This window comes from Biomphalaria glabrata, chromosome 9 (genome assembly GCF_947242115.1).
Source record: "Biomphalaria glabrata chromosome 9, xgBioGlab47.1, whole genome shotgun sequence".
Lineage (NCBI taxonomy): Eukaryota > Metazoa > Mollusca > Gastropoda > Planorbidae > Biomphalaria > Biomphalaria glabrata.
The window spans coordinates 46,541,537-46,567,855 of record NC_074719.1 but is presented as its reverse complement, the minus strand read 5'-3'; the positions used below and the strand labels follow the sequence as shown (position 1 = coordinate 46,567,855).

General features: G+C 33.3%; 1 protein-coding gene across 2 annotated transcripts; it reads right to left on the bottom strand.

Moving 5' to 3' along the window:
* Window positions 1-801: 801 nt before the first annotated feature.
* Window positions 802-22,030, bottom strand: LOC106057848 (uncharacterized). Of its 2 annotated transcripts, XM_056040758.1 has the most exons (17): window positions 21,874-22,030; window positions 19,281-19,463; window positions 14,072-14,216; window positions 13,542-13,584; window positions 11,858-12,735; window positions 10,954-11,163; window positions 10,406-10,510; window positions 8,968-9,246; window positions 8,142-8,246; window positions 7,556-7,734; window positions 6,647-6,732; window positions 6,107-6,302; window positions 5,268-5,391; window positions 4,632-4,752; window positions 4,035-4,189; window positions 3,598-3,807; window positions 802-1,932 (listed from the first exon to the last, which is right to left on the bottom strand). In XM_056040758.1, the coding sequence occupies exons 3-17, from the start codon at window positions 14,126-14,128 to the stop codon at window positions 1,360-1,362; spliced, it is 3,321 nt and encodes a 1,106-aa protein (XP_055896733.1). In that variant the 5' UTR covers window positions 14,129-14,216; window positions 19,281-19,463; window positions 21,874-22,030; the 3' UTR covers window positions 802-1,359. The 2 variants fall into 2 exon arrangements, with proteins under 2 accessions (XP_055896733.1, XP_055896734.1); XM_056040759.1 differs by lacking the exon at window positions 19,281-19,463 and having other exon boundaries at window positions 21,874-21,942.
* Window positions 22,031-26,319: the final 4,289 nt, after the last annotated feature.

The following is a 26,319-nucleotide window of genomic DNA, read 5'->3' as shown; positions in this document are numbered from 1 at the left end:
CATGTTGTTGTATTAGTTATATGATTCAAATCAATTGTAGAGTTGAAATATTAATAGTGCTTATTCAATCAAAAGCAATTACATTTATTTGAACACTACCAACAATGTGATTAAATACAAAAATATTTCACGTGTGAAATGCAGAAGAGATGTTAAATGTAGATAATTTTATATAATTGAAACTATTCTAAAGCTCTCATGTAACTTACTAAAAAAATATACTGATCTTTGAAATAAATTTGACTGCTTTGGTGAAGTGAAAATCTTAGATGCACTTCTGCTATCAACAATGCACAATTAAACATTTTAAACTCCTGCAAAATAGTTTTATCCCGATGATAAAACTTGGCCTAAATGTTCCTTGAACATACAAAATATAGTCAATTCATTTCATTGTTAAAATTAATCTTCAAATTTGTGTTTCAAATGCATTTTTACATAAATTCATGCCCAATGCTGCATTTTATCTATCTTGACTTACATTTAATAACCACAATATCGTACACTTCTTACATTAGACACTGCCGAAAGGTCACGCAAGCACAGGACATAACATTATTTTTATTGTTTCTAATACACTGTATCAGTGATAATGTCAGTGATACTCAAATTAAGGGCTGCCGGTAATAAATATATGGCTAGTATCAATTGTTCAAGACTTGCCTTCAAGTCTTGCAAAGTTACTTGTTGAAAAATTAGCAATGCCATTATTAGAAATAGAGCATAAACTGTTGTGTCTCTGATATTCATTATTTTAACATTGCTAACCATATCAAGAAACAATTTATTGAACACTGAAACTGATATAAGTTTTCATTTATTAATTCAAGTAAAAATATGAACCAACACTGCTAAAAATCTTTTTATAAGAGTTACCTATCTATTTATATACACAATGACAAACACAGCTCTTTCCATTGTGATTAACAATATTTACATTCCAAGATCAAAGAGTACAATAGAATCAAGTGATGACAATGTCTAGTCACACAATAATAAAGCTTTGGATAACCAACAACTAAAACAATTTTTGACTAAAAATGTTAACAATTGAGCAAGTAGAAGTTACAGTAAACAGGGTTCACAAAGTTGTTACATGTAAGCTAATTAGACACAAGTATTGTCTAAGTTGTTACATGTAAGCTTATTGGACACAAGTAATGTCTAAGTAGTTATATGTAAGCTTATTGGACACAAGTAATGTCTAAGTAGTTATATGTAAGCTTATTGGACACAAGTATTGTCTAACTTTAAACCCTGTATGAAGAATAATGTGTATTTAAAAAGAGAGCCTGCAACAATTACAACAATAGAATTAAAGTAATACAAACTGAACACATCCAGTTAACATCAAGTCACTCAGAACTGAGAATATCTGGGTGGTCGCAACATCCTCTGGCCTCCATAGGGTGGAATTCTAGGCTCCATGAGAGGCCTTGGGGGTCTTGTTGGTCTTAAGCTTCGAGGGGGTGGAGGAATAAGAGAGCCCATGAGGGGTCTGACAGTGGGTGGTCTAACTGAGGCTGGAATAGATGGTCTGACAGCATAAGGTCCACCTGAGGCATGATTAGATGGTCTGACTTTAGGAGGATGAGATGGTCTAACATTAGGAGGTTTAGATGGCCTGACATTTGCAGGATTAGATGGTCTATGTGAGGCAGGCATTAATGGTCTGATTGCAGGTTTGGCAGGGGTGCTATTTAGGCTGAGAAGACTGGGTGGTTTGGATGGAATGCTTCCAGAAGGTGTCTGTATTTTATTTGTTGGCACTGCTACAAATGGTGGTGTTGCTGCTACTGGTTGTGTGGTTTCTAATACTTCAGCATCTGGGTCATCATTGTTTCGAGCATCCACAAGTAGCTTATGTTGGGTAAGACACTCTTGTCTGAACCTGTTCAGCTCATCAGGTGGGCATGGATTTACACATTTTAACTGGTGGTACAAAAATAACAAAAGTTACAATTTCAATTAAAAGATTGCAATTTTTAATATACAAAACTGTCTACTAACACTAGACCAGATTCTCAGCTGTATTGATTTTAATCAGGGAATGAAAGCAAGAAGAAACTCCATTGAGGGACCAGCTCTGGCTTTACTGAGCAATGGTTTTAATGCATTCATCTATCATTAGTTTCTAATTTTAAGAAAGGGATGTTTCATTTTCACTGGTTCATTATTAGTCCTAATAACCATAATGAGTTGATTTACAGATAAGCAAACAACGCCTAAAAATTAGCAAAGGGAAAGTTTTCAGACTCACTGAAGCTTTATTAAATGATAATTATTATTACATTTATCTACTAAAAACCTTGACCCATTATCATGTTTGTAAATTAAATAATAACTCCATAGGTCTTTTTTCTCAGCACCAAATTCTTGTATGGTAACACAATATTAATGAATTATGAGCTTTGATTTAATGTACTTCATTATAAATCCAGCTAAATAAGACTCAAACTTTAGAATCCAACATGTTCTAGTCTTTTAATTCAAAGTAATGAAATCTCAAGTCTCTGGTGCAAACTTCACTAATAAGAACTCAAATCATATTATTTCTCAGTGAAATCAATATATTTGTATTTCTTATTTATTATTATTATTTAATATTATTTTTTTAAATGTCATGATCCATATTAAATGACCTATGTTCTCTTAACACACATCTGTCTTGTAGAGCAGTTCTCTACAAGCTTTGTACTTCAATCTATACGCTATGAGGCCATTTATTTAATAGATGTTCATTTTCTAAACTTGATACCAACATGTCTGCACATAATTATTAGTTTTGGTTTTATTTCATATGAATTGAATGAGTAACTACAGTTTTTTTTCCCCTACACAGTAATGGCTATCTTTTATTTTTCGATAACATTAAAAATATTATTGTGTAAATAGTAAATAATAATAAACATACTGTTACCCACTGCAATTATATCTTAAATGATGTGCTTATTTATCTATTAGTACAACACATTTGGTACAAACAAACTATAAGCCACATCTGTTAATACAGTAACACATAAACACATTCCATATGCTAGGACAAATATGTACAAATGCTCCTTCTTCCCTACTGCTATTAGAGCATGGAATGAGTTGCCTGAGTCAGCCAGGAAAACCAATGACTTGGCAGAATTCAAATCATTGGTTAACATGCATGATTAGATTGACCTAGGAATGTAATCTTTTTTGAAGTAACATCAGTATTTTTTAGATAAAGAAGATAAACAACAAATAAATACTTAGAAAAAACTACAACTCATCAGGACCACTCTGCTGTCCCAAGTCAGAATAAAGGAGACAGGCGCAACCCGACAATGGAAATTCTATTGCTACAGAAAGCCAACAAAATAAAACAGAAAACTTTGTCCTCAGTACAAGAGGCTCTTACACCCAAAGATTCATGAAGCAAAGTGGTGAAAGCTGAAAAGAGGCCACTATGCTGAATATTCTTTAAGCGAACAGGAAGCCAATAATGAGGGAGCGTCCAAGAAGCCCCTGGCAACGCAAACTAGAGGCCGATACATTAAAGCTTGGTTTCCCCTAAAACAAGATGGAATGGATGGAAATGAATAGTTGAGCAAACTATATATATACCAGTTTATATCTGCCAGATGTGCCGCCATGAAGCTGTAACATTTTGGACATGTCTTGTGCTGTGACTGTACGTCGAAGTAGAGAGCTGTCATGCTGAGTCTTCAATTTAGTGATGACACGCAGACCCATCTTGGAGGCACAAGCTGTCACCATGTCTCTCTGGGATTTAGTCATCTCAGACACATTGACCATCAGGTCTTCCAATGTGATCTAAAGGAAATATTAAATAGTTAGAGAAAGAAGAAGAGGCATGACACAAAAATTAAAACAGATATACAAATCAAGAGATAGGACTTGTTTTCATAGCTGATAATTTGATAACATATTAAGCTGCAAACTCAGTGATAGTGATTAAGAATCTATCAGAGCATGCCAGATACTTGAATAGGTGTTAAGTTTAAGACATAGTTTAAAAAAAAACAAATTGCAGTACTTACCCTTTTATAATAATCATCAATGATATCATACATCACAGCAGCCATCCAAGGCAAAAGAGGCTTGATATTTGTATTTTCTGGCAGGTTTTCCATTTGTTCATTTCTGGTCTTGTCTTCCTCCAATTTTACTCGTGCTTCCAAAGAGTTATCTTCAACTGAAACACACAAAAGATGTCAACATAGAGAGGCATAGAGTTCAAACTACAGTCAGGAACACCACAAAAATATCCATTTTCCAACTAAATAATGATTAGCATTTCAGAATTCTAACTATAAAAATAAAAAATATATTAAAAAAAAAATTATTTTAAAAGATCCTATTTTAATAATCTTGAGGAAAGTTTCTATGCTGTACCTTACTTCTCCATTTCCTTTAGTTTTCTGATTTACAGGAGATATTTCCCTACATTATTTTTAGTCATTTAAAAAAATACTTCATTTCACCTATTGTAAAAAAATGTGTGTATCTGAAGTCACACTAAGCAAAAATATTCATGTAGATGTTTTAGACCCAGTAAGTATTAAAGTAATTTTCTTTTTTTTTTTTTTGTTCAAAAGGGACAAACAACAATAAGATCTAAGTCCACTATTTCTCACCTTTGTTTTCCTGTTTCTTATAAAAGATCTTGGCAGGAGGTTCACCAGCAGCTTTCATTTTCATAGCTTTTTGAATGAGTTCTTGTTTGGTGATTGTATGTCCTATAAACTCTGTGGTCACCTGTGATGGTTAGGAAGACAGAGAAGGTAAGTCATAATGATTCTAGAGAGAGTGGAATTATTACGTCCATTGCACTGGATGAAAAAGAATCCCAACAAACATGTTATTATCCACACACCCTTCCTCAAGATCACCTGCATGGAAGGAACGTGGGGGATTTTTCCTCAGTGTGCTTGACCTTCAGCATCTTGAGATTGCTTGATGTTCAGACAGGCTGGAGGAGAGCTTATATATTTTGTCAAGAGTTTTTGATTCTACTTTTACAACAATTACAAAGGCATGTTGAAACAATACTATCACTAATACACAGATGAAAGATTACATAATGAGAACAATCAGAAAGTTGAACTCACTGAAAGGCAGTTATGTTCTAAATGAAAGCCACAGAAGTGATGTAAAAGTTCTATCAGTCTTTCTATTTCACTTTTCAAATAAAACTGTAATATATTCTGAGCAAGAGGCTGCATACTCCCAATAAAGATGAACATTGTCTAATAACTAAAAAATGGACTTACATAAATATAATCATGTTTCTTTTTCATCTCATTCATAACTGCCTCTGAACAAACTCTTTTTGACCCATTTTTAGTTGTGTGTGTTCTGCTTGCTAGTAGCCTCCCTTGTAAAGACAGTAGACACCTGAAACAACAGCATAGTAGTTTAGCATTACATTACCATTGATAATTTGCTGATAGTTTTAGATTTTTTCCTCCGAAGGATCTTGAAAATCAAATGGAAAGAAAGAGTGTGCAATACTGAAATCCTTGCGCGTGAACAGGTATTCTTTGCATCTTTATAGTCCTCAGACAGTGACACCTGCGCTGGCTTGGACATGTTCGCAAGATGGAGGACAATGGCATCCCGAAAGTCATTCACTACAGACAACTTGCGTCTGGCCGCCCCACCGCCGCTATGTGCATGTAATTAAGCGGGACCTCAAAGCAGTGCACATTGATACTGACCATTAAAAAGACATAGCCCTAGACCACACAAGATGAAGAGAGATAGTGACCAAAAAAGCTATGGACACTGAAAAAAAACAAGTGTCTCAGCTCTGGAAGAAAAGCATGCCAAACAAAAAGTGGACAGCTCCTCTACCACCAAAGTGAAAGCCACCTTAATCTGCGATATTTGTGGACAGGAGTCTCTCTCCAAAATAGGGCTCCACAGCCACATGAAAAAGTGTTCGAGATCAACCATAGTCGTTATACGACTGAAGGTGGCCAACTAATAAAGCTAGTTTAATTAAACTGTTCGATTAGTCTGGAATTATAACTTTAAAAAAACTTTGAAAAATTTAAATAAAATTCTTTGTTAAAAATCAAACCAATTGCTTATAAGGTCTAAGACTTACGTAAATTTCATGTCTGGATTCCTAACAATTTCACATTCTAAAAGCATCAAGTTTCTGGTGGCACTCAACTCTAGAGCTTTGAATACATTCTGTATGTCTTTGTCTGACTCATGTTCTGTTAAGACCATCTTCTCAATAGGAATGGTGACATCTGGCATAGACTGCATCATTTGCTTCATGTTGGCCAGGTTACTGGCTGGGAGACACATAGATATTTGTAAACTACTAACAATACATTTAATACAATCAGTGTAGAATAGCACATCAATTATATAACCAATCAGGCATGCCTCCATCCAAAAACTACAATGATAAACATATATGCATGAAGCAAGGAACTCAGTACCCAAATAGGAGCATGCAAACAGGTAAAATGTGTAATTGAGTCATTAAATAAAAAGTAATTATTGAACATTGCAGTTTGTTATTTATAATAAATCCTTCTAAAAAAAATATAAACTTTCATCTGTATGTTTACATAAAGATTGAAGGTCCCAAATTTATTTGTTAAATTTCCAAAAGGCAACATCATTAACTTACTAAGAAGGGAATTATTATCCTCCCCTTGCCATTTGGTGACTACATTACAGACGTCAGGTTCTCGACACATATAGGAATTCCACACTCTGAAATATAACGTAAAACAGTTCAAACTGTGAGCTTTATACACCCAAAAGTAGGTACCACTCTGAGTGTCTTTTCAATTATTCTAAATAAGAAAAACTTGGTACACAAGCTATTTTGCTTAGCCAATTCAAAAGAAAAGACATTGCATAAATTTTTAATTTAATGACTAAATGCACAACATTTCTATGTTTCCATGCATGGCTCCTTCTGTCCAGATAAGCCGATTTGTCTAAACAAGCAAAATCTGAGTGGCAAAAGTTGTCACAGTTTGTGCATGTGAATGGACCTGTTTTAGAGCTATCTAATACAGCAGTTTTCTGTTTCATTATTTTATCTATAGCTGCTTCATTTCTTTTGCTCTTGGTGAGGTTTGCACCAGCACATACAATCTGCTTCCATGCTGTCAGATTTTCTCCCCCATAATTTTATAGATGCCAGTAGTCCTCAGATCTCGCTTGCAGACTATATATTAATCGCCATCATCAGCTGGGTCTGACTCGCTCCGTGTGTCATTAGGAATTCTTCCATTTGGCATATGATTCAACTTAGTCTTCTCTGTGTCAAAAGAGCATGGATATTTTTGTCATCTCAATGTCTAAATTTAGGTTGCTGGCAATAGTTGCTCCCAGGTAGGTAAATTCCTACACCACCAGTAAGGGCATGATGTCCAATACTTATCACAGGTGAGACTAAACCCTTGACATAAATATTATGTTAGCCCCAAAACTAAAAATATTATATTTAATTAAAAAGGTTTACTTCAAATGAATATCTCTTTATAACCAGTATAGAAACCAATGATTGGAAAGAGCTAAATCATACTTTGGACAGGCGACAAACTCCTCTATTGGCTTTATGTAGAGCAAAGAAGCCAGGTTGGTGTATGCATTTAACATGGCTATGTTTCTTTTCATGTCTGGTTCACCTAAAGCCATGAACACATCATCAAAATAAATTTCACAATAGACAGGCATCCTGTTTTCAAATCCTAAGATGGGAACCTAAAATACAATAAGAAATAAAGACATCATCAAAATCAATCTCACAATACAAAGGCAAGTTTTCTAATCCTAGATTAGGAATTAGTGACATACTCAAATGAAAACATAAGGACAACTTATAGTAGAGAACAGGTAACAGAAAACATCAGGCTAGATTACTAGAAACTTCTAGAAGTTTCCATGGGTTCTACAGTCACAGTAATGAATGAATGCTCCTTTCACTATCTTATTACAATATTACAGATAAAAAACTTCTAAGGCCAACTCCAGTATATAATTTATCTAATTTTAAGCACAACAGAGCAAATGCATGCAATACTTTATATTTTGAATAGGAAAGAAGTCTCATTAACTTAAGCAATCTAAATGCAAGAATGCAATGGAATAAAAGTAAGCAATACACTCACATCTTCAAATCTGTAGACATTCTGTATGTGTATAGCAGTTTTATGAGCAATCTGGTCAATTTTGGGTACTATGTGTAGTTTAGTGATTCCTTCTTCTTTTAACAACTGCATTGGAAAATCAAAATAAAAGAGAACATTTTCAATGAAACCAATTTTCTAACTAAAGGTAAACTCCAATAACAAAAATTTTCAGTCAAATTGATTTACTGGTAATTAACTTCAAAGAAGGCCATCAACCACTAACTTTGTGAATCTTCGCACCATTGTAAAAAATACTAAGTTCTGAACCATAAACATTTTTCCATGAAAACAGTTAACAAAAATGTAAAATATTTTTTTTTATTGTAATAAACTTTTCAAAGGCATGATATGTGACTTTAAACCAATTAGATCCAGCAACCAAATGTAATGGATTTAAGAAAGCTTGGATAAAGAAAATTACAAATGAAAATATCTGAATGCTCATAATAATCCATACACATGTATTGAATTCTTTTGATCATGTAATTTTTAAGTCAAAACTTTTGAAGTGAAACTTGAGTATTATCAATTAGATCTATATTCTTTTAAAAACTAGAACACATCAAGGATCAATTAAAATCAAATGTTTTTCTCTGCAAGAGACAAAATTGCAGCCATTTTAGAACTAATGTCAAATAATTAATTTTTCTTTTTGTAAAAATCTGAGTTTATTATTACACCATCTACTTATAGGTAATATAAATTGATTTTTGTTCAGATAATGGTAAGTATTGATCAGACTGATGACTCCCACTACTGACCTCTTTTAATTTAGTAATTGTTAATTAATAGTAATTTAACTCACCTCTTTTAATTTAGTTAATTTATTCAGAAGTGAGTCATTTGGACTCATCAATACTCCAATTTTCTTGGTAGGTGCCAATGACAAATGTTTGTTGTCCAGAACATCCTGCAAGCGGTCTGAAATCCTTGGTTTCTTTGCATCACTTGATGCAGAAGTAGTGTTAGTGGGCCGCTTGCGATTGTTGCCTTTACCAGCTGGAGTTTTAACTCCCTTACTTACGCTAGGCTTGGCCACAGGAGTAGATTTAGATATATCAATATCTGCCAGAGCATTGCTTTTCTACAAATAATAATACAAACAAAAAATTTACTATTACCAAATGGAATTCCTACAAGTGAAGTTTGATTCATTTTTAGAAATGTTTTTTACTCTTGATTTATATCTTTAGCAATTTGTTTTTTTTTTTTAAATATTCTTTTGTTTGAGGACAAACTGGCCAAGTAGTTAGGCAATAAACCAATAATTTGAAGGTGAAAGGTTCACGCATTGTGGAAGGGAGCAGTATTCTACTTAAAAATGAACTTCATTGACCTCAAAATACTGTTTTTACAATCCTCTGTTCCATTTGTAAATTCTTCATGGTTCTTGATTTTTTGGAATATAATATAATGTGAAAATTAGATTTGGTCTGGAGTTCAAGACATTCTATATCTTGAGCACACACATCAGCAGGTATTGCCACATGTATTCATGATTTAAGAGTTAAATAAATAAACAGACATTCATTTTACACATTTTAAGCACTGTCCAGGTCTACATGGTAGAATTTTATCTACTTTTGAATAGTAAATTTTGTTTATATCTATCATCATTCATGTTATTAAGAGAAATAAGACAGTTGGTCAACTGTCTAATGGAAGAATTGTCTCTTTTAAAAAAAATTTTATTGATACTTGTTATATTGCTTTCTAATTGCACAAATTCATGATGTCAAAATTAAATATCACAATCACATCGCAGTAGATCCATGGACACAGGCATCAAGGGAAATGAAATGCTGACAAACTATCAAAGAGCAATCTACAATCTTCTAACTAAGAACAAGACATACCTTTAAATTACCACCTTAACAAAATAAATCCCACACATCTACCCCTTTCTAGACACTGTGCCCACCTTTATGAAACTAAAATCCATATTCTCTTTGAATACCCCATCTTAATCCACCTTAAGCAAATCCTACCGAATAACTAAAGAGAACAGACATTTTATCCTTGGCACAGTCTACAAAAGAGCTTACAGCTCAGCAGCAAAAAGCTGACTAGAAGAAGAAGATTGCTTCTTTACACTTTCTTGTACCTTTGTTCATATAACAAGACCTTCAACTGAATCAACAACTCTTAAATATTAATAAAAGGCCAAATCTTAAGAGAACTGATTACAGTTCAGCAACCCCAAGCCTTAAGGTCAAATACAAATGTGACTTTTGTAGGCTTACCTTCAACATTTCCATGAAACATGTTGGGTTGTCTTTGTAAATGTTACGTACTTCTTGAATCAATACTTCCTCACCATAATCTGTTTGACTTGTGATATCTGAAATCTAAACACACACAAACAATAGACAGACAGCCAAAAAGCTATAGAAACCAAACAAAACAATACCTATAGAACCTTAACCTAATACACACCTGGTACACAGCTATAAAGCCCAAAGATATTATAGCTTTAGAATCTAAACACTCTAGTTGAAAAGCTCAAACACAATAATCATGGTAGAAACCAAATAAACTAAAATGTAGAGCCTAAACACATGAAAGATAAAAAATGTGTAATATAAGTCTTAGCTATGTATTATATTCTTATAGAGAGTTTATACATTGAACATCATTCTAGGAAAAAGGACAGCCCAAAACTTCACACAATTTGATGTTTGTATGACTAGCTGCTAGAAATGACTAGAACTTGTCAGTGTTCATATGCTTTTAAAGCATCATTTAAAAACATTATTACATATAGCACTAGTTCAATATATGCAAGACTTACACTTGACTGAGTCAAAAGTTTGTAGGCCTTCTCATAGCAATCCATCTTAGCACTTTTCTTACTCAAACCAATGCCTCGAGCTAAGTAAATAGTCTCTACTACTTGATGGTTGGTAGAAAGCTTGTTCAGCTGCAGAACTCCAGTGAAGATACTATAGGTAGAGCATTTAGCCAGAAACTTGCAATCAAAGTTGATTTGTAAATAATTGATCTGTGAACATGTACAAAATATATTAAGCCTGGTCATTTACAGCAGTTTTTTTATTACCATATATTTGAAACAATTAGACACTTTGAAACCACCTGCATCTCCTACAGTAAATGTGCAATTGACAAGCTTGCTGGGTGAGGATCTATCTTGGTGCAGCAGAAGATATTAAAGCATAAAAATACATATCTTCTATGAATCCTTCACACTTTGTATTGAAATCCAAACATACTATTGAGACAAAGTAAAATTTCCCTTTCAGACCTTGCAATTTATAGGGCAGATGATGTATAAGTCATCTGTTTCTGTGGCCCATGGTTTTATGAGGGTATCATGTGACCAGCACAATGACCAACCGCCTTTACTTTCCCCGTTAGAGCTGGGTGGATTCAGAGGCGCCCAAGATCCTGGAATTAAAAATCCCAGTCTTCACCAGGATTATACAGCATATACAAGGTCTTAATTTCAATAGTGATAGTTGTAAATGCTGGTATCATTTTAAAGTGTGGTGGTAAATTTTATCAAATCCCCCAGCCCACTATTTGGTTCAAAATATCTTTAACAAATTTTCTCCTTTAAAACCTTTGGTGTGCTGTATAAACAAAAAATTTTTTTAAATATATGACGGAGACCAGATATAAGATTTTAATAACAACAACTGGATTAACTCATACAATTATTTTTGACAAATTCTTACCTTCGAGGCTTTAAGAGAACATTCAATATTTGACACAGCATTGCCACAGTCTGTAAAGTTTAGTGCAAAAGTCTTCCATCTTTCTATATATGTAGCCATAGAGGCAAAAGGGCTGAGTGGCTGCATCTGACTTAACAGTCTGCTGGCTACTGAATCATTTTTTGTTGGTCCACCTCTTCCCCTTCCAGCTGAGACACCAAAACCTTTTGCCACTGCCCCTCCACCCCTGCCAGCACCACCTCTAGCAGAACCACCACTTGAACCACCCCTAGCTGCTCCTCCCCCACGGCCACCACTTCCCTTACCTCTAAAACTATTAGCATCACAAGAGCTACTCATTGATCCCCTAAATCCAGCAGCACCCCTTCCCCTCTCTCCTCCACTTACACCTCTGCCAAATGAGCTAGTACTTGTATCACCACCAAAACTTTCCCCCATTCCAAATGCAAACCCTCCACCACTAACTGTTGCACCTCTTCCAATTGCAGCACCTCGTCCGACAGAAGCACCACGTCCAACAGTAGCACCTCTGCCAGCTGTAGCTCCTCGTCCACGACCATTAAAGCTAACACTACTGTCAGCAGTATAAGTGGGCATGGCAGCATTCTTAGGGGGCTCTACGTAATTTGTTCCTACAGGATAGTTCTGATAAGTCTGCGGGTAACTGACAGCATTGGGATCACTCCACTGTTCCTGGTTATTATTTCCATATCCGTAATCATATCCAGCACTGTAATCCTCATAGCCACCACTATAGTTTCCATATCCATAATTATAGCCTGTAGTTTCTACTGCCTGACCAGTGGGAGCTGCAGCTTGACCCATGTTTCCGGTATTTTGCCACTGGTAGCCCCCAGCATACTGTTGCTGATTATAACCTGTAGAAAAAAATCAAACCTTTTATATTTCCTACACAGGATGATCTACTTTAAACGTAAAGCATCAACATCACAATATAAATGGTACTTCAGCAAAGGAAGAAAATCAACTATCTTTAAAACAATATTATGAATTTATGTTAAACCCAAATATTGAAAGGTTTTCTGTGAATTTCTCTTAGAAACACATAATGTCATGCAATTTTCAATATCTTAAAATAAAGAAAGAAATTCAGACCATCGTATGCAATAAGGGCACAAAAGAAGATATCATTTTCAATGCTAGATCACGCAATAATTAAGTCTACAATCAAAACTTTTAAAGTTTGGAAACAATTCATCAATATTATATAGGATTAAACTGCAACACATGTTAAATATGCATTAAGTAAGAGACAGTTGGAGAGCTCCCAGGCTGTGGGATTGAGACCCTAAGAAAATCCCTCATTGAAGACAGGACAGAAGACAAAAAGAAAAATTAACCGCAAGCAGACAATAGCTTTGTCTGCAAAAAATACAGAAAAAATATGCAGGCCTCAACTGGGTATGTGTAGTCATGTCAAACACTGGACTCATCTTAATCTTTAGAATCAAAGAAATTGCCATTATTATTAAAGTTTATTTCAAGATCAAGGAAAGAAATTTTTATGAAAATCAAATCTTAATTCAAAAGTTTAAAATTTTGCTGTGTCTATTTTTTAAGGTGACAATTTACAGCCACTAACAAGGATTGTTCTTGTTTATTTTGTTAACATGTCTATCTCAACAATAGATATAATTCTAAAAAAAAAAAAAAAAACACTCACCAACTGAGTTGTAATCAGTAGTTACTCCATAGTTAGCTTCAGGCTGAAAGAAAATACAAATTATCATGAGTATACAGTATAATACATTATATCATGAAAATGGGGAGGGGGGACGATTTAGTTTAATACACAAAATATTGCTGCTTGTTTTCAACAATAATAATGAAATCATAAATTTATCTCAATACATTTCATTTAAATCAGGATCTGAATTGCCAAACATAAAATAATCTATTATGGTTCCAAGGTTTTCTGTACCTAGGTTTTGGATTTGAATAATACAGGTATTAGAAAATTTCAGTGTAGACAATAACAAACCAAATTAATATTATGTCAATTTAGATTATCTAATATATGTAATTTTTTTCTATTTTTATTCCATTTTATAAGCTACTATTGAATCACAATTTTACTTCATTAAGCTTTGCAAAAATTGTTAAAGAAAGTGAAACAAATAGTCTAAGATTATTTTTGAAACTCGTTACTTTTAAAATTTGTAAATTAAAGCTTTTATCAATTGTGCTACTAACCTTGTACTCCCCTACAGCACCATAGCCACCCATATAATTGTAGTTACTGTAATCCATAATCTTGTTTTAATCAAGTTGGGAAGAGAACAGCACTATAAAGACAAACACCACTGTCTTTAATGTGTGCTGTTTGAAACTCAGACACCTAGAGATAAAAAAAAAAAGTTTCAAATGTAGACATTGTTAGTAAGTCATTTAATGCCAGACACACAATACAAAAAACGTCTCCTTGTTTTGTGGGCTCACACATTTGTGACGACCCACAATGAAACCATTTTTAGTGAGGAGCGAAATAATGTATTTTTTCGAAGGAATATCCCAACAAGTGTTTTTAAAATATTACAAGTCCATTTTGTTTTCTAGATGAAACTGAATGAGAAACTAAAAACTCAGACCTTTTATATTAAATAAGGTAAGGGAAATGGCAGTAATCAATGTTCTACACAGTTTTTTTTCCAACTATTAGTTCAATTTTTTTATATCTATTTCTTTGTACTGATATGAAGACAACTGAAAATTCTTTACAAAACTTGGAACTAAGAAATCTTAGTTATTTTATACAAAACTTACTATCACAATATTATGTGTGTGAGTGAGATTAATATAGTATCGAAGGTGTTGTCATGTCTCACCGACAGACTTGAAAGAAGCCAGACACAAGGTAAAAATAGTGACACTTGGATGTATAGGTAGCAAGGCAATTCAATACCCATGGGTCATGACAAACACTGAAGATTTATTGGCATCTAGTTGTAGTTTGCAGACTATATAGAGAAGAATTTGGGCAGACCAGGACACAATGTCATGTAATGTTAGCAGGGGAGTGTCATGTGCTAGAGCGACACATACAGGCATTGGGAGCAAATTGCTGAGGCTGACTCACAATGTTTGCTCCATGAGGAGTGTGTTGTTTGCATGAGACAGTAAATGAGATGTAGTAAGTTTTTCTAAGATAATAAAGGGTAAGAAAATGTTTAACATTGGAAAGAAGTTGATTATGAATAATTAAATAGTGCTTTAGCCAGTTGTAAATGATGTTTTTGTTTATGTTTACTTAGGGTGACAGCCGGTAGAGTGATAGCCTGAACCAGTTTAGCGATTTTAGCAGTCGAATGACGACAGTGGCAAAGGCCAGTTAGCAAGACAACGTTTGGGATCAGATGACAGGGACAGTGGTACTGAACTCTGGTGAAGCCAGCACACCGGGACCATTGGTGGTGTAATTAGCATGGATGACTAATCACTGTTTTGTTGAATACCCGGGTACGTCTATAATGACCATTTTTACCTATAATGACTATTTTTATTATGTTAACAAATTTATAAATTTTTTTTTTTAGTACATTGTATTGATAAATAATTAGTATTACTACATTTGAATTTATAGCATTTTTAATAGTTACTTTATCATATGTATTTCATGCTATTACTAAACAATGTTTTGTTGTATCGATAGATATAGATATGAGATCATATTGGCAATCAATGCCTTAAGTAAGTAATATTAAATATTAGTTAATTAGGTGATAGGAGATTGGTGTTCACTTGTGTTCATTATGTTGTGACATTGTTAATAGTTTAAATTTTTCACAGAATCAAAGTAATAGTAAATTAGTTTCAAATAACAGTCAATATTCAAACATAAGAAATGTATACACACCAAGAGTGAGAAGCATTGCTTGACAAGAAAGAGACAGTAAATATATTGATGCATAAGAAAGTTAAAGAAAGTAAAAGTAAAGTAGAGTTTGTGACATTTGAGGGAGAAAGTTTTTGACATATACCAAAATCAATTTACAGTACACTTTTCATTGAGTTCTTCCATTTAACAAACACTTTACAAATGAATCTTGTAGTATTAAAATTAAAATAATCAGTGAAGTTTATTATGCCCTGCCTGCAGTGGTTTCTGCTGACATTTTTCAAAATTGGTTTCCTATAAAATTACTTGCTTATCATGTAACAATAAATCAATAATATATAAATAATATATAAATAGTTAATGTCCAGATTTAAATTTCAAAATATGTTTGCAGTTTATTGTTTTTTAAATAAATACATATTTTAAGCAATCTAAGTATAATATATACAGAGAGAGAACGGCATTGTCTTTGATTTCAAAGATTAAGGATAAATGCAGTATGGCCATGCAAAGCGAGTGGTGACTTGCATATTTTGCACACAAAGCCTTTGTCTGTGGGGGTCTTTATTGTTTTCTTTTTGTCGTCTGTGCCTGTCTACAGCAAGGGCAATACTTTGGGTCTCGAATGTGTCCTGTGACTTTTGTAAGAGCTCTCCAACTATCTCTTAGATGTCTGATTTGATCATTATGCACTTCCAAGGGGGCCTGTTTTATGCCATTCACCTTAAAGCTCCCAAAAAAAAAAATCCCCCTTTGACATGCAATAATGCTTTTATACTGGTCACACCAGCCTCTAATAAAACTGATTTAAATCTGTTCATTTACTATTCATATTGATATTATTTTTCTTTTTATCATATAAAAGCAAAAAAATAAGAAGCTTACATTTAAAAATCTAATAAACTAAACAATCAATCAAGTTTTCATTTTAATATTGTGTTTATTCATAATTTTTTTTTAGCTAGTGAATGTTAAGTGAAATATCTCTGAATTAATCTCTTCTAATGAACACATACAGTGGACTATTTCCACTCATAATGATCAATTAACAGATTTTTAAAGCTTGCATTTATTGAAGGTCTACTTTCAGGTCTAGTGAAATACATCTATGGCCTTCAAATCTTGTACCTCTAGACTTTTGAAATGGTCAGGTTAAGTTTCTTTCTAAAAAGATGTTCTTTTGTGTGCCATAGCTCTGTAACTTCCCATTCACCTTTCTACTTTATCTTTTGTTAAAACGCTTACATCGGTTTGTTCAAAATAAATTTTAAAATTTGTCTATGAACAAGACTTGATCTTTTTGCTGGCCTCATTGGTGCATACTAATGGTTGTATATGACTTGTTAATTATGTATTTGATTATCTGCACTGAACAAATATTCCACACCCCTATATATCTCATATACATATATATATATATATTATACACATTTATCTCACCCCTCTTGTATATACACATATATCTCACCCCTCTTGTTCAGAAAAACTGATCCGCATTTGAAGCAATGAAATTCACAATGTCTAAAAGTTTTAAAAAATATTTGTACTGTAAACATTAATGCAATTTTAGTTCATAATATAGAAATAAGCTTTTAAACCAATTACAAATATATAATATACATTTTGCAACACTGGATTTATAATCAAATTATATTGTTTTTAAAAAAAACAACATAATGTTGTCAAAATGTAAGCATTATAACAGTAGTAGGTTATCCATATATTCTCTATCTCTCTAAAACTTTAAGATATAACCAAGTCACATCATAGACAATGTTGTATGTTTGTGTTTTTATTTTATTTGAGTCAAACAAATCACTGAACATTTTAAATGTAAAGATGTAATAGATCAATGTAAAGGTGTAAAAGATGTAAATGATCAATGTAAAGATGTAAATGATCAATGTGATGATGTAATAGATAATTCATGAAAATTGTCTATTTCTAATCTTTCAAAAAAAAAAAATTGTGAAAGAGATTTTAAGTAGCTTTTTCCATACTTGAAAAGTATTAAACTAGGTGCCTGATCCTGATGACCACTCAAAGTTTGCAAATAATAAAGTGTAAGAATATGTTTCCAGTCACATCAAATTTTGTTTGTCAAAACAAAGTACTATATTACACATAGAACATTTATATGTTGTTGTTTTTCTTCTAACTCAACATTGTTCAAACTCTTATGTATAGCCTGTTATATATACACTAAGATGTGTTCAAGGAAAACAATTGCTCCTCATTATTATTGCTTCTGACAAACACTTTGAATAGATATTTTAATTATTTTCATTGGTAATAATTGTTGAGATTCAAATCCTCAATGTCACACATAATACTATAAGTCTAGTTGGGTAATATTATGTTTGTTTGTTTTTTCACAATATATTATCGAGATATTTTCAAGAGTAAGTTATATTATAAAGATTTGTTCAAGAGTAAGTAACTAACACATTGTATGGTAACAAGTGATAGTCAATAGCACAGTAGTGTAGACTTAACATGGTCCTTTAGTGTAGTGTTTAAATATATGCATGCTAATTGCAACTCAAAGTGCTCTGAGCTTTATCATAACATAGCATATTGACTATCCAATATAACATTATGTTTGTTCATTGTTTGAATATGGTCATATGACAAACATTGTAGAATTACCATGAATAAGTACTGACTAATGTGTATAGATATGCAGAAAGAAATGAAATGAACTGATATAACAGGTTTTAGCATTATACTGATCATAAAACTATTTTTTAACATCTTTTATTGTTTCTGTTCATTTGTGAAAATTTAAATTACATACAAAGGAAAAAGTTTGTAAAGAAGAATTTTTTATTTTTTTTTTGTAGAAAAATATTAAAATACTTCACAGCCATGTGAAACTGATTGGGAGGGAGAGAAATAGTTTAGACATTGAACATTTATAATTATTATGCATTTTGAAATGCTTGGTGGGACAGGATTGTGTTTGCTGACTATACAAGTTAGATAATGGGTAATTTTTTTTTAGAGAATAAAATTTTTTATATTTACTAAAACAATACAAGAAAAGCAGAAATCAATGGTTGTGCTATGAATAACTTTGAAAAAAAATCAAATCTATATTTAACACAGATTAAACTGTTTAATGGAGTTAAATGTCTGTGTTCACTATTTATTTTGTTTCAGAAAGAACATAAATAGAAGTGCTTTATATTTATTCATAGGGACCAGGATTCATTGACAATTTATCCAGGAAATATATTTTACCTATCTAATGTTTGGGGACTAGGATTTTCCTTCATTAATTTGAATTTCTGCAATGAAGAGATTACATGGGGACAAAAATAATTACTCAATGATCACAAAAAAAAAACAACTGACAAATAATTAATTAACAATTTGGTTGATAAAAAGGAGAAAAAAAGGTTTTATCTTTAAAACTTTGTATTATATGTTAGTTTAGGGATTGCAAAAAAAAAAAATGACTTTCAAAAGTTCTTTAATAAAGTACAAAAATGGTCTTATTAATAGTAAACTATGCCCTAACGATACTGAACAATGTTTGTCACATGTTGAAATCAACAACTTTACCTTAATATAGTCGGACTTGAAACTGCACTACCAAAATCCCAAGAAAGATTTAGGCAGCACAGGTCGCCAGATTCCAAGATTTGTATCAGAGATCGGAGATCTCTGACGTCTAGGGAAAAGTCTTGCTGTTTAGCACTTAAACAGACAAACTTTATATTACTGGATACAAAGTAGGCGTTAATGCTGTAGGAAAAAACGAATCATTTAATTATGCAAGATCAAGAACACCAGTGTTGTAAACACTGTAAACATTCTTAGTGAAACAAAGTCATAGAAACAAATTATGGCAGCCCAGCTGTGTATTTCTACATGGTAGAATTATACACTTTTCTATAAAATATTTTTTGGTTTTCTATGTTGTTGTTTTTTATACTTTTACGTTTAAAATTTACAGTATATTACTTAAAAGGGACTCTTTTTAAATAGAAAAAGAAAAAAAACTAATAGTGGTAATTTCTTCTTATAACTGTAAAAAATGTATCATAATCAGTTTACAATTGTACCAAGCCTAAAAATGATGTAATAGATTGGCAGCTTTGGGTCTTAATTTATCAAATCTTAAAAACTCATGTTACTGTAATTTTGACCTAAAATAATATTTATATCACATAAAAACTCGTATGCTTGGTAGACCAAAATCTTTAATAAAGCATTATGTCTGAAAATTAATAAAAACTATGAGATGTAAGTCATTCTTATTAACTTGAAATCTAGAAACACTTGTAAAACTATGTTAAATTACCACTTTACAATATATTTGAGGTACTTTAAAAATAACAATGTAAGCTAATGTGGTTTAATTGTCAAGTTGGTATGACTTTTTATATAAGTGAATACCTCAAGCCTTTATACAATGAGGACAAAATTAGAGTCTAATTGACACCCCGAATCTTAGAGCATATTTAGGACCATTAGTATGTTTTTATCAAGATACATTTTATATTAAACGTCATCTATCTAACTAGTTTAAATGGGCATCGCTTAATTTTCCCTTTTTTTTTTCCTCGCTGTTTTGACCCATTATGCTTTCATAAAACCGTGCAAGTGTGTGGTGAAAAAAATAAATATAATATGAAATGTATTATCTGTAGCATTAGATGAAGTAAATCATTATTTTATAATGACTACATCAAGATCTACAGGACAGGTATTCTAAATTTAGAATTAAAAATACAAAGTATTGTTACAAGGAATATAATGGCATATTATCGAAAGCGTGTGTTTGTGTTTTGAGTGGCTTTTTCATATAATACGGTTCTTTTTTTTTTTTTTTTGGAAATGGGTAGTCCTACTTATCTTTTTAAGGGCTATAAAAAAAGGGAAAAAGTTTGAAAGTATTTATAATATACAATGCATCTTTAGATAAATTCTAGATTTATAACTGTCAAAATTAGTTTTTTAAAAAGTCATACATGTGACAGTCTTGTGTTTAGTAAAGAGTCTCCTATTTAAAAATGGGTCATCCATCCTTCTAATAATAGGGCCAAAATGTGTGTAGTTCAGTAGACCAGTCTAGGGAAATCTAGAGAGAGAGGCTGTACTCTAGATTCTAGGTCTTCACTGTAGTCTTAGAGATAGATCTATATAATCTAGACCGTGACTGTCAGTGTCACTCAGTATCATCGACTTACTAAAACTTTATTCTAGTTCTAAATTCTACTACTAGAAGTAGATCTATTAGAGTATTTTAGAGACATACAAAATCATCTTTTTTTAAACTCATGAAGTAGAATGTTGTGGTAAACATGTTTCGTTGATAGAATGGAAGGATGTTAATACTTGTTATATTTGAATTATTTTCCTTTGCTTTGTCGTTGTTAGTTATTTTATGTGTACTTTGTTGTGAACAGGCTGTTCTGCCCAAGATGACATTGCATGATACATGAATTAAATGTGTATGCCCAAATTGGCGATTCTACATTTTTGTTTTGGCATTTCAATACTAGACTTACATAGAGCTAGATGATCTATCATAGATCTAAATTAGAATCTAATCAAGTTATTATTTATCAACACTTGCAACAGTTACGTAACTGTGTAGCCGGTAGCCTCAGTCAGCTCAGACACCTCAGTCTACTTGACAACATCTAGAATCTAGATCTAAGGCTTCTAAGTTATGTGAAGTGCCAGTGAGTTATAATCTGTGGTATCGAGAGACGATCTTTTCCCTTTGCAACTTCTTGTATACAGACAGAGATGGACTCATGGACTGTGGAGTGACCTCTCCATTGCTGGGCCTGAGGGAAAGCCTGGGCTGTGAGTTATAATATATATTCTATAGAATCTAGTAAGTGGCAAGTAAGCCAGATTAGCCAGGCCTAAGCATCGCATCCACGTTGATAGATCATTCTGCTTCTGGCCTCTCTCTCTGCACGACTCTGCCACTTCTGGCAGTTCTCAGTCAGCTCAGACTCAGTTCTGATCAGTGATGATCATGTCGAATGTCGTCATGGATGCCGATTTGTGGCATGCTAGTGACTTATAGATCTAATGCTCGCTTTACTTTACAAAGAAATTATCGAGCGAAGCAGACTAATAAAACGATCTCTAGATCTAGATTGTAGATTCTACATTACTTAAATGTTATGCTCACCTTAGGATTAGCGTCCTTAACAGTTGCCATTTTAGACCAAGAGGAGACAAAAAGGCAGCAAACGATAAAAGAGCTGACGAGATTAAATTTTGGAACAAACGGTTACTTCAGCGAAACAATCTGATATTTTAGATCTAAGTAAAAAAGCCTATAGATCTAATAATTTTATAAATATTATAATAATAAGGCTTTGATTCAAGTCCGAAGATTTAGAGGTCTATGAGGAGTAGGGGACTATACATACAGTACTTCACGGTGGATAAGCAGTCCCATAATCATCGACCTACATATTTTGCCACAATCAACGCAGACATGGCCGACATGGGCCTAATCTTGTCAATCATAGGACGAGTTGAGGACTCATATCATCATATGTCACCGAGCAATGTTTTTTTAACCTTGGTTAGGCCAGTAATAGAATATGCATCCTCTGTTTGGGACCCCTCAACTCAAGAAAACATTAAGAAATTGGAACAGACACCAAATAGAGCAGTGAGAAGCAGTGAGATTCATAACAAACGAATATTCACATTTGACTAGAGTAACACCTTTAGTAAAATCACTAAATTTAGAAAGCCTCCAGGAGAGAAGACTCAAAAGTAAAGTAGCAATTATACATAAAACACTGAACCATAATCTTCAAATACAAAAACAAAATTTAATAAAATACTCTGAAAGACACAAAGATAAAGGCACATTCCTCGTCCCATATGCTAGGACAAATTTGTACAAATACTCCTTCTTCCCTAGTGCTATTAGAGCATGGAATGGGTTGCCTGAGCTATCCAGGAAAACCAGTGACTTGGCAGAATTTAAGTCATTGGTTAATATGCATGACTAAATGCATGACGCGTAGGACGTAATCATCTTCTTTTTTGAAGTAACGTCTGTATTATATAAGATAAGATAAGATTATCAATCGTAACTTTCAATGACCGCTCTGCTGAACAGTTGCAGATGAAGTGAAATATATACCATGCAGGCTATGACAACGTTTTGACAACTTCATTTAAAAAAAAAGAAACAGCTAAATCTCGACTTCATGTGGACCTTCTTTGAAGGACTGCATCTCTGAACAATATTAGAAGGCGATATCATCCATGTCAGATGAGACTAGAACAGGGATTCTCAACCTGTGGGTCGCGACACCTATGGGGGTCGAATGACCATTTGCGAGGGGTCGCCTAAGACCATCGGAAAATTGAATGTCCATTTGCGAGGAGCAGTCCCCTAAGACCATCGGAATTTTTTTTTGGGAAAAGGGGGGGGGGGCTATTTTTCATTGGAAGTTTTCTTTTTTAAATATATTGTAATTTTGTTTCTCTAACGCAGGGGTTCTCAACCTGTGGGTCGCGACCCCCTCGGGTGTCGATTGACAATTTGTCAGGGGTCGCTTATGTCCATGGAAACTTGAATTTTTTTTGTTGTCCATTCTAACATGTAAAACTTGTCACATACTACGTATTTTTCCCCATTGGAATTTATATTGTTATTCAAGGATAGATGTTTAAGACAACTGAATCTGTATTCATTTCGATCATTTTAATTGCCCAGCAGATGTATTTGTATAAGTTTAAATTACTACAGATTAATGAATAATATATAATTTCTTAAGAACTATCGTCTATAAGATTCAGGATCATTCTCACACTGAAGATGTTCGTGTAACATAAAAGTCTTTAATGCCTCATTCTATAGTGAAGAAATCGGCAACAAATAAAAGGGATATATTCGTAATATATGAACTAAGTAATGTACGTTTTAGAAAAGGTTAAATAAATTTGAATTTTAATGCAACATGAACCTTGGATGAACTCCAAATGGTAGCAGGGGAGGAAAGCATGGACTTCCCGTAGTGCTCTGGTAAGAAACTTGTTGAACTCCCATGGAGTTCACCGTCCCTTCAGTTGTCTCCATGCAGCTCTTGGACACTCTTGTAAGACATGCACCACTGTTTCCTCAGCCTGCCCCATTAGTTTAAGCAGAAAAAAAAAAAAAATGTCATTTGTAGCGAAAATAATATTTACAATGCTTCCAATCGTATCTGCATTCTATGAGGGAAATGACTGTCAAATAGATAAAATGATAATTTCTGTGAAAGAACATTTGCGCATGTATGCAGACAAAATTTCCTCCTACTTTCAAAATCTACTTCACATCCCATGTGCACTAGCCTGAAATCCAATGAAAGATTTTTAGGAGACTGAAATAGTTTAACAGTGAAACATTTCTCTTTAATTACACAAATCTGGATCAAGCGTAGCAGTCATGTACCGATTTGTCTGTGTTACACATTCTTCTTCCAATCGCAATAATATGTTTATTTCTCGAAACAGCCTGTTAGTTATCAAGTTCGAATACAGAAACTTGTCACATGTGTGGCATGTCAATAGGAAATACAAATGTCGGCCTAAATAGACACACATGGTAAAGAAATGATTTCATTTATTCATAATTGGATGATTAGGCCTCCAATTAAAATTTTCTAACATCATACTTTTAAACAAAATTATTTGACTGATGGGGGTCGCGAATAAGTGAGGGGTCGCCGAGCTAAAAAGGTTGAGAACCGCTGCCCTAATGCTTTGTCTGATCTTTGTAAATAGAAAAGATAGCAATAACTGTTTAATGGAGAAATCATTAAATATTTATTAAGCATAAATTAAACAATAGAGTTCTTCCTTATATTTTAGGGATGACCCAGAGACATGAATTTCAAAACACAAAGTTAAGTAACTATTCCAGAAATGTTTTATTGTTGGATTCATATTAATGATCAGTTTTTGTTTTAGTGTCTCCAATATAAACAGACTGTTTAAATATCAGATGACGGTTAATTCATGAATCGCTTAGTTCTTTAATTCCTTTGCAATGGATGGCTGCCTGGTCACGTGGTATACGCTTTGGACTGTCAACAGGATGGTCAGAGATCGAACCCTTTCCACTTCTATTTACTGCCGGAAGTTTGGGCTAGGACGGAATAATTTTCATTTCTGAAGGAACACACTAAAAAAAAAAACAATTCTTAGGTAGTTTGACTCTAGTGAAACAATTGCAGTGCTGATAAATCCTCAAACCAGTGCTTGTTATATTTCTTTATTTGAACAGAGGAATTATTTGTTAGACATGCGCGCGTGAAGTTTTCTTTGCATTTAATATTGGTGTTTTAGCGTATAGGAAGTAGTTTCTTTTAAGTGCGTTTTGTTGCCTAGAATATTGTGTGTGTGTTTACGTCATCCTTAGTTCCCGCAAGAGAGAGAGAGAGAGAGAGCTTCTTTTGTGAGCTAGGTAGCTGGTTATTTGTTTCCCCCTTGTAAGGGTACGTAAGTACATAGTTTTATTAAGTAGGCTGATCTTTCGGTACGGGTGTCGCTATTGAAAAGTTCTTTCTTGTAGCGGCATCGCTAGATCTAGGTTTTCTTTTCGTTTCAGGGTGTTAGGCTTTGGGCTATGGGGAAAGTGTGTCGCCTTTCCGCCTTTGGAGTTTTGCAGTAACTCTTGTTGTTGAGGTGTAGGGAGTTGAGGTTACGTTGGGTGCCGAGATGGAGTGTGAGTGTGTGTTATGGAAACTTATTGGCGTTATATTAGACTGATTATTAATTCAATGATGACTTCAATGATAGTGATTTATATGTAAATATGTTGATAACTTATAATTAATTATTATTAAATATTGTTCATATTGATAACTGTTGTTATTCACTAACTGTTCAGTTGAATAACTGTTATTCGGTGTTCGTATGTTACATGCCACTACCTTTGGGTTCTTGTGTTACTCTGTTCAGGCTGGGGATACGGGACCATCATATCATACCCTACTTAAGCGGCTAAACCCACCTGACACCTTATTTATAGTTTAGTTATTTAGCGACGCACCATAGAAGACGCATATTGAACGGGACTAGTGACGTTTGGCATATGTTGGGTTAGAGACCGGAAAATCAGTTAGCGATATAATCCTCCAGGGTAACGACGTGTTTAGTGACAGAGACGTTTACTGTGGCTTTTTCTTAGAATAAATACATGTTATACTGTTCTTCAGCGTTGACTACATCTCTTTACTAGTTAAAACCGATGTGTTTGTTTTGTCTGGATTGTTGATCAACTACACGGAATACACCCGAACAATAACACCCAAACGCTTGCAGAGTAATTGGTTGAAATTCAACAGTCATCCATAGTTGACCTCAAGACAGCCTGAACAAGCAACATCACATATTAACAAGAGAAGAAATAACAACATTGATATTACTATTAAATGTAGCAGACCAACAAATAAAAAAACAAACACTTTATTTAATTTCCTTTTATCATATTTTTTTTTACATTCCAATCATGTTCAATGAATTAAATGATGATTTATATTAATGTCAATTTATAACCAGTAGAAAAGAAAACTGCTACACATGAAATTAGTGAACTTTTAAAATGATGTGTATCAGTATC

Excerpts from the sequence above, each read along its gene's own strand:
- LOC106057848 (XM_056040758.1), bottom strand. The coding sequence starts at position 14,128 with ATGGATTACAGTAACTACAATTATATGGGTGGCTATGGTGCTGTAGGG. Across the intron at positions 6,303-6,646 it reads GGATAATAATTCCCTTCTTA|CCAGTAACCTGGCCAACATG; the intron begins GTAAGTTAATGA and ends TGTGTCTCCCAG. Across the intron at positions 4,190-4,631 it reads TAAGAAACAGGAAAACAAAG|TTGAAGATAACTCTTTGGAA; the intron begins GTGAGAAATAGT and ends TGTGTGTTTCAG.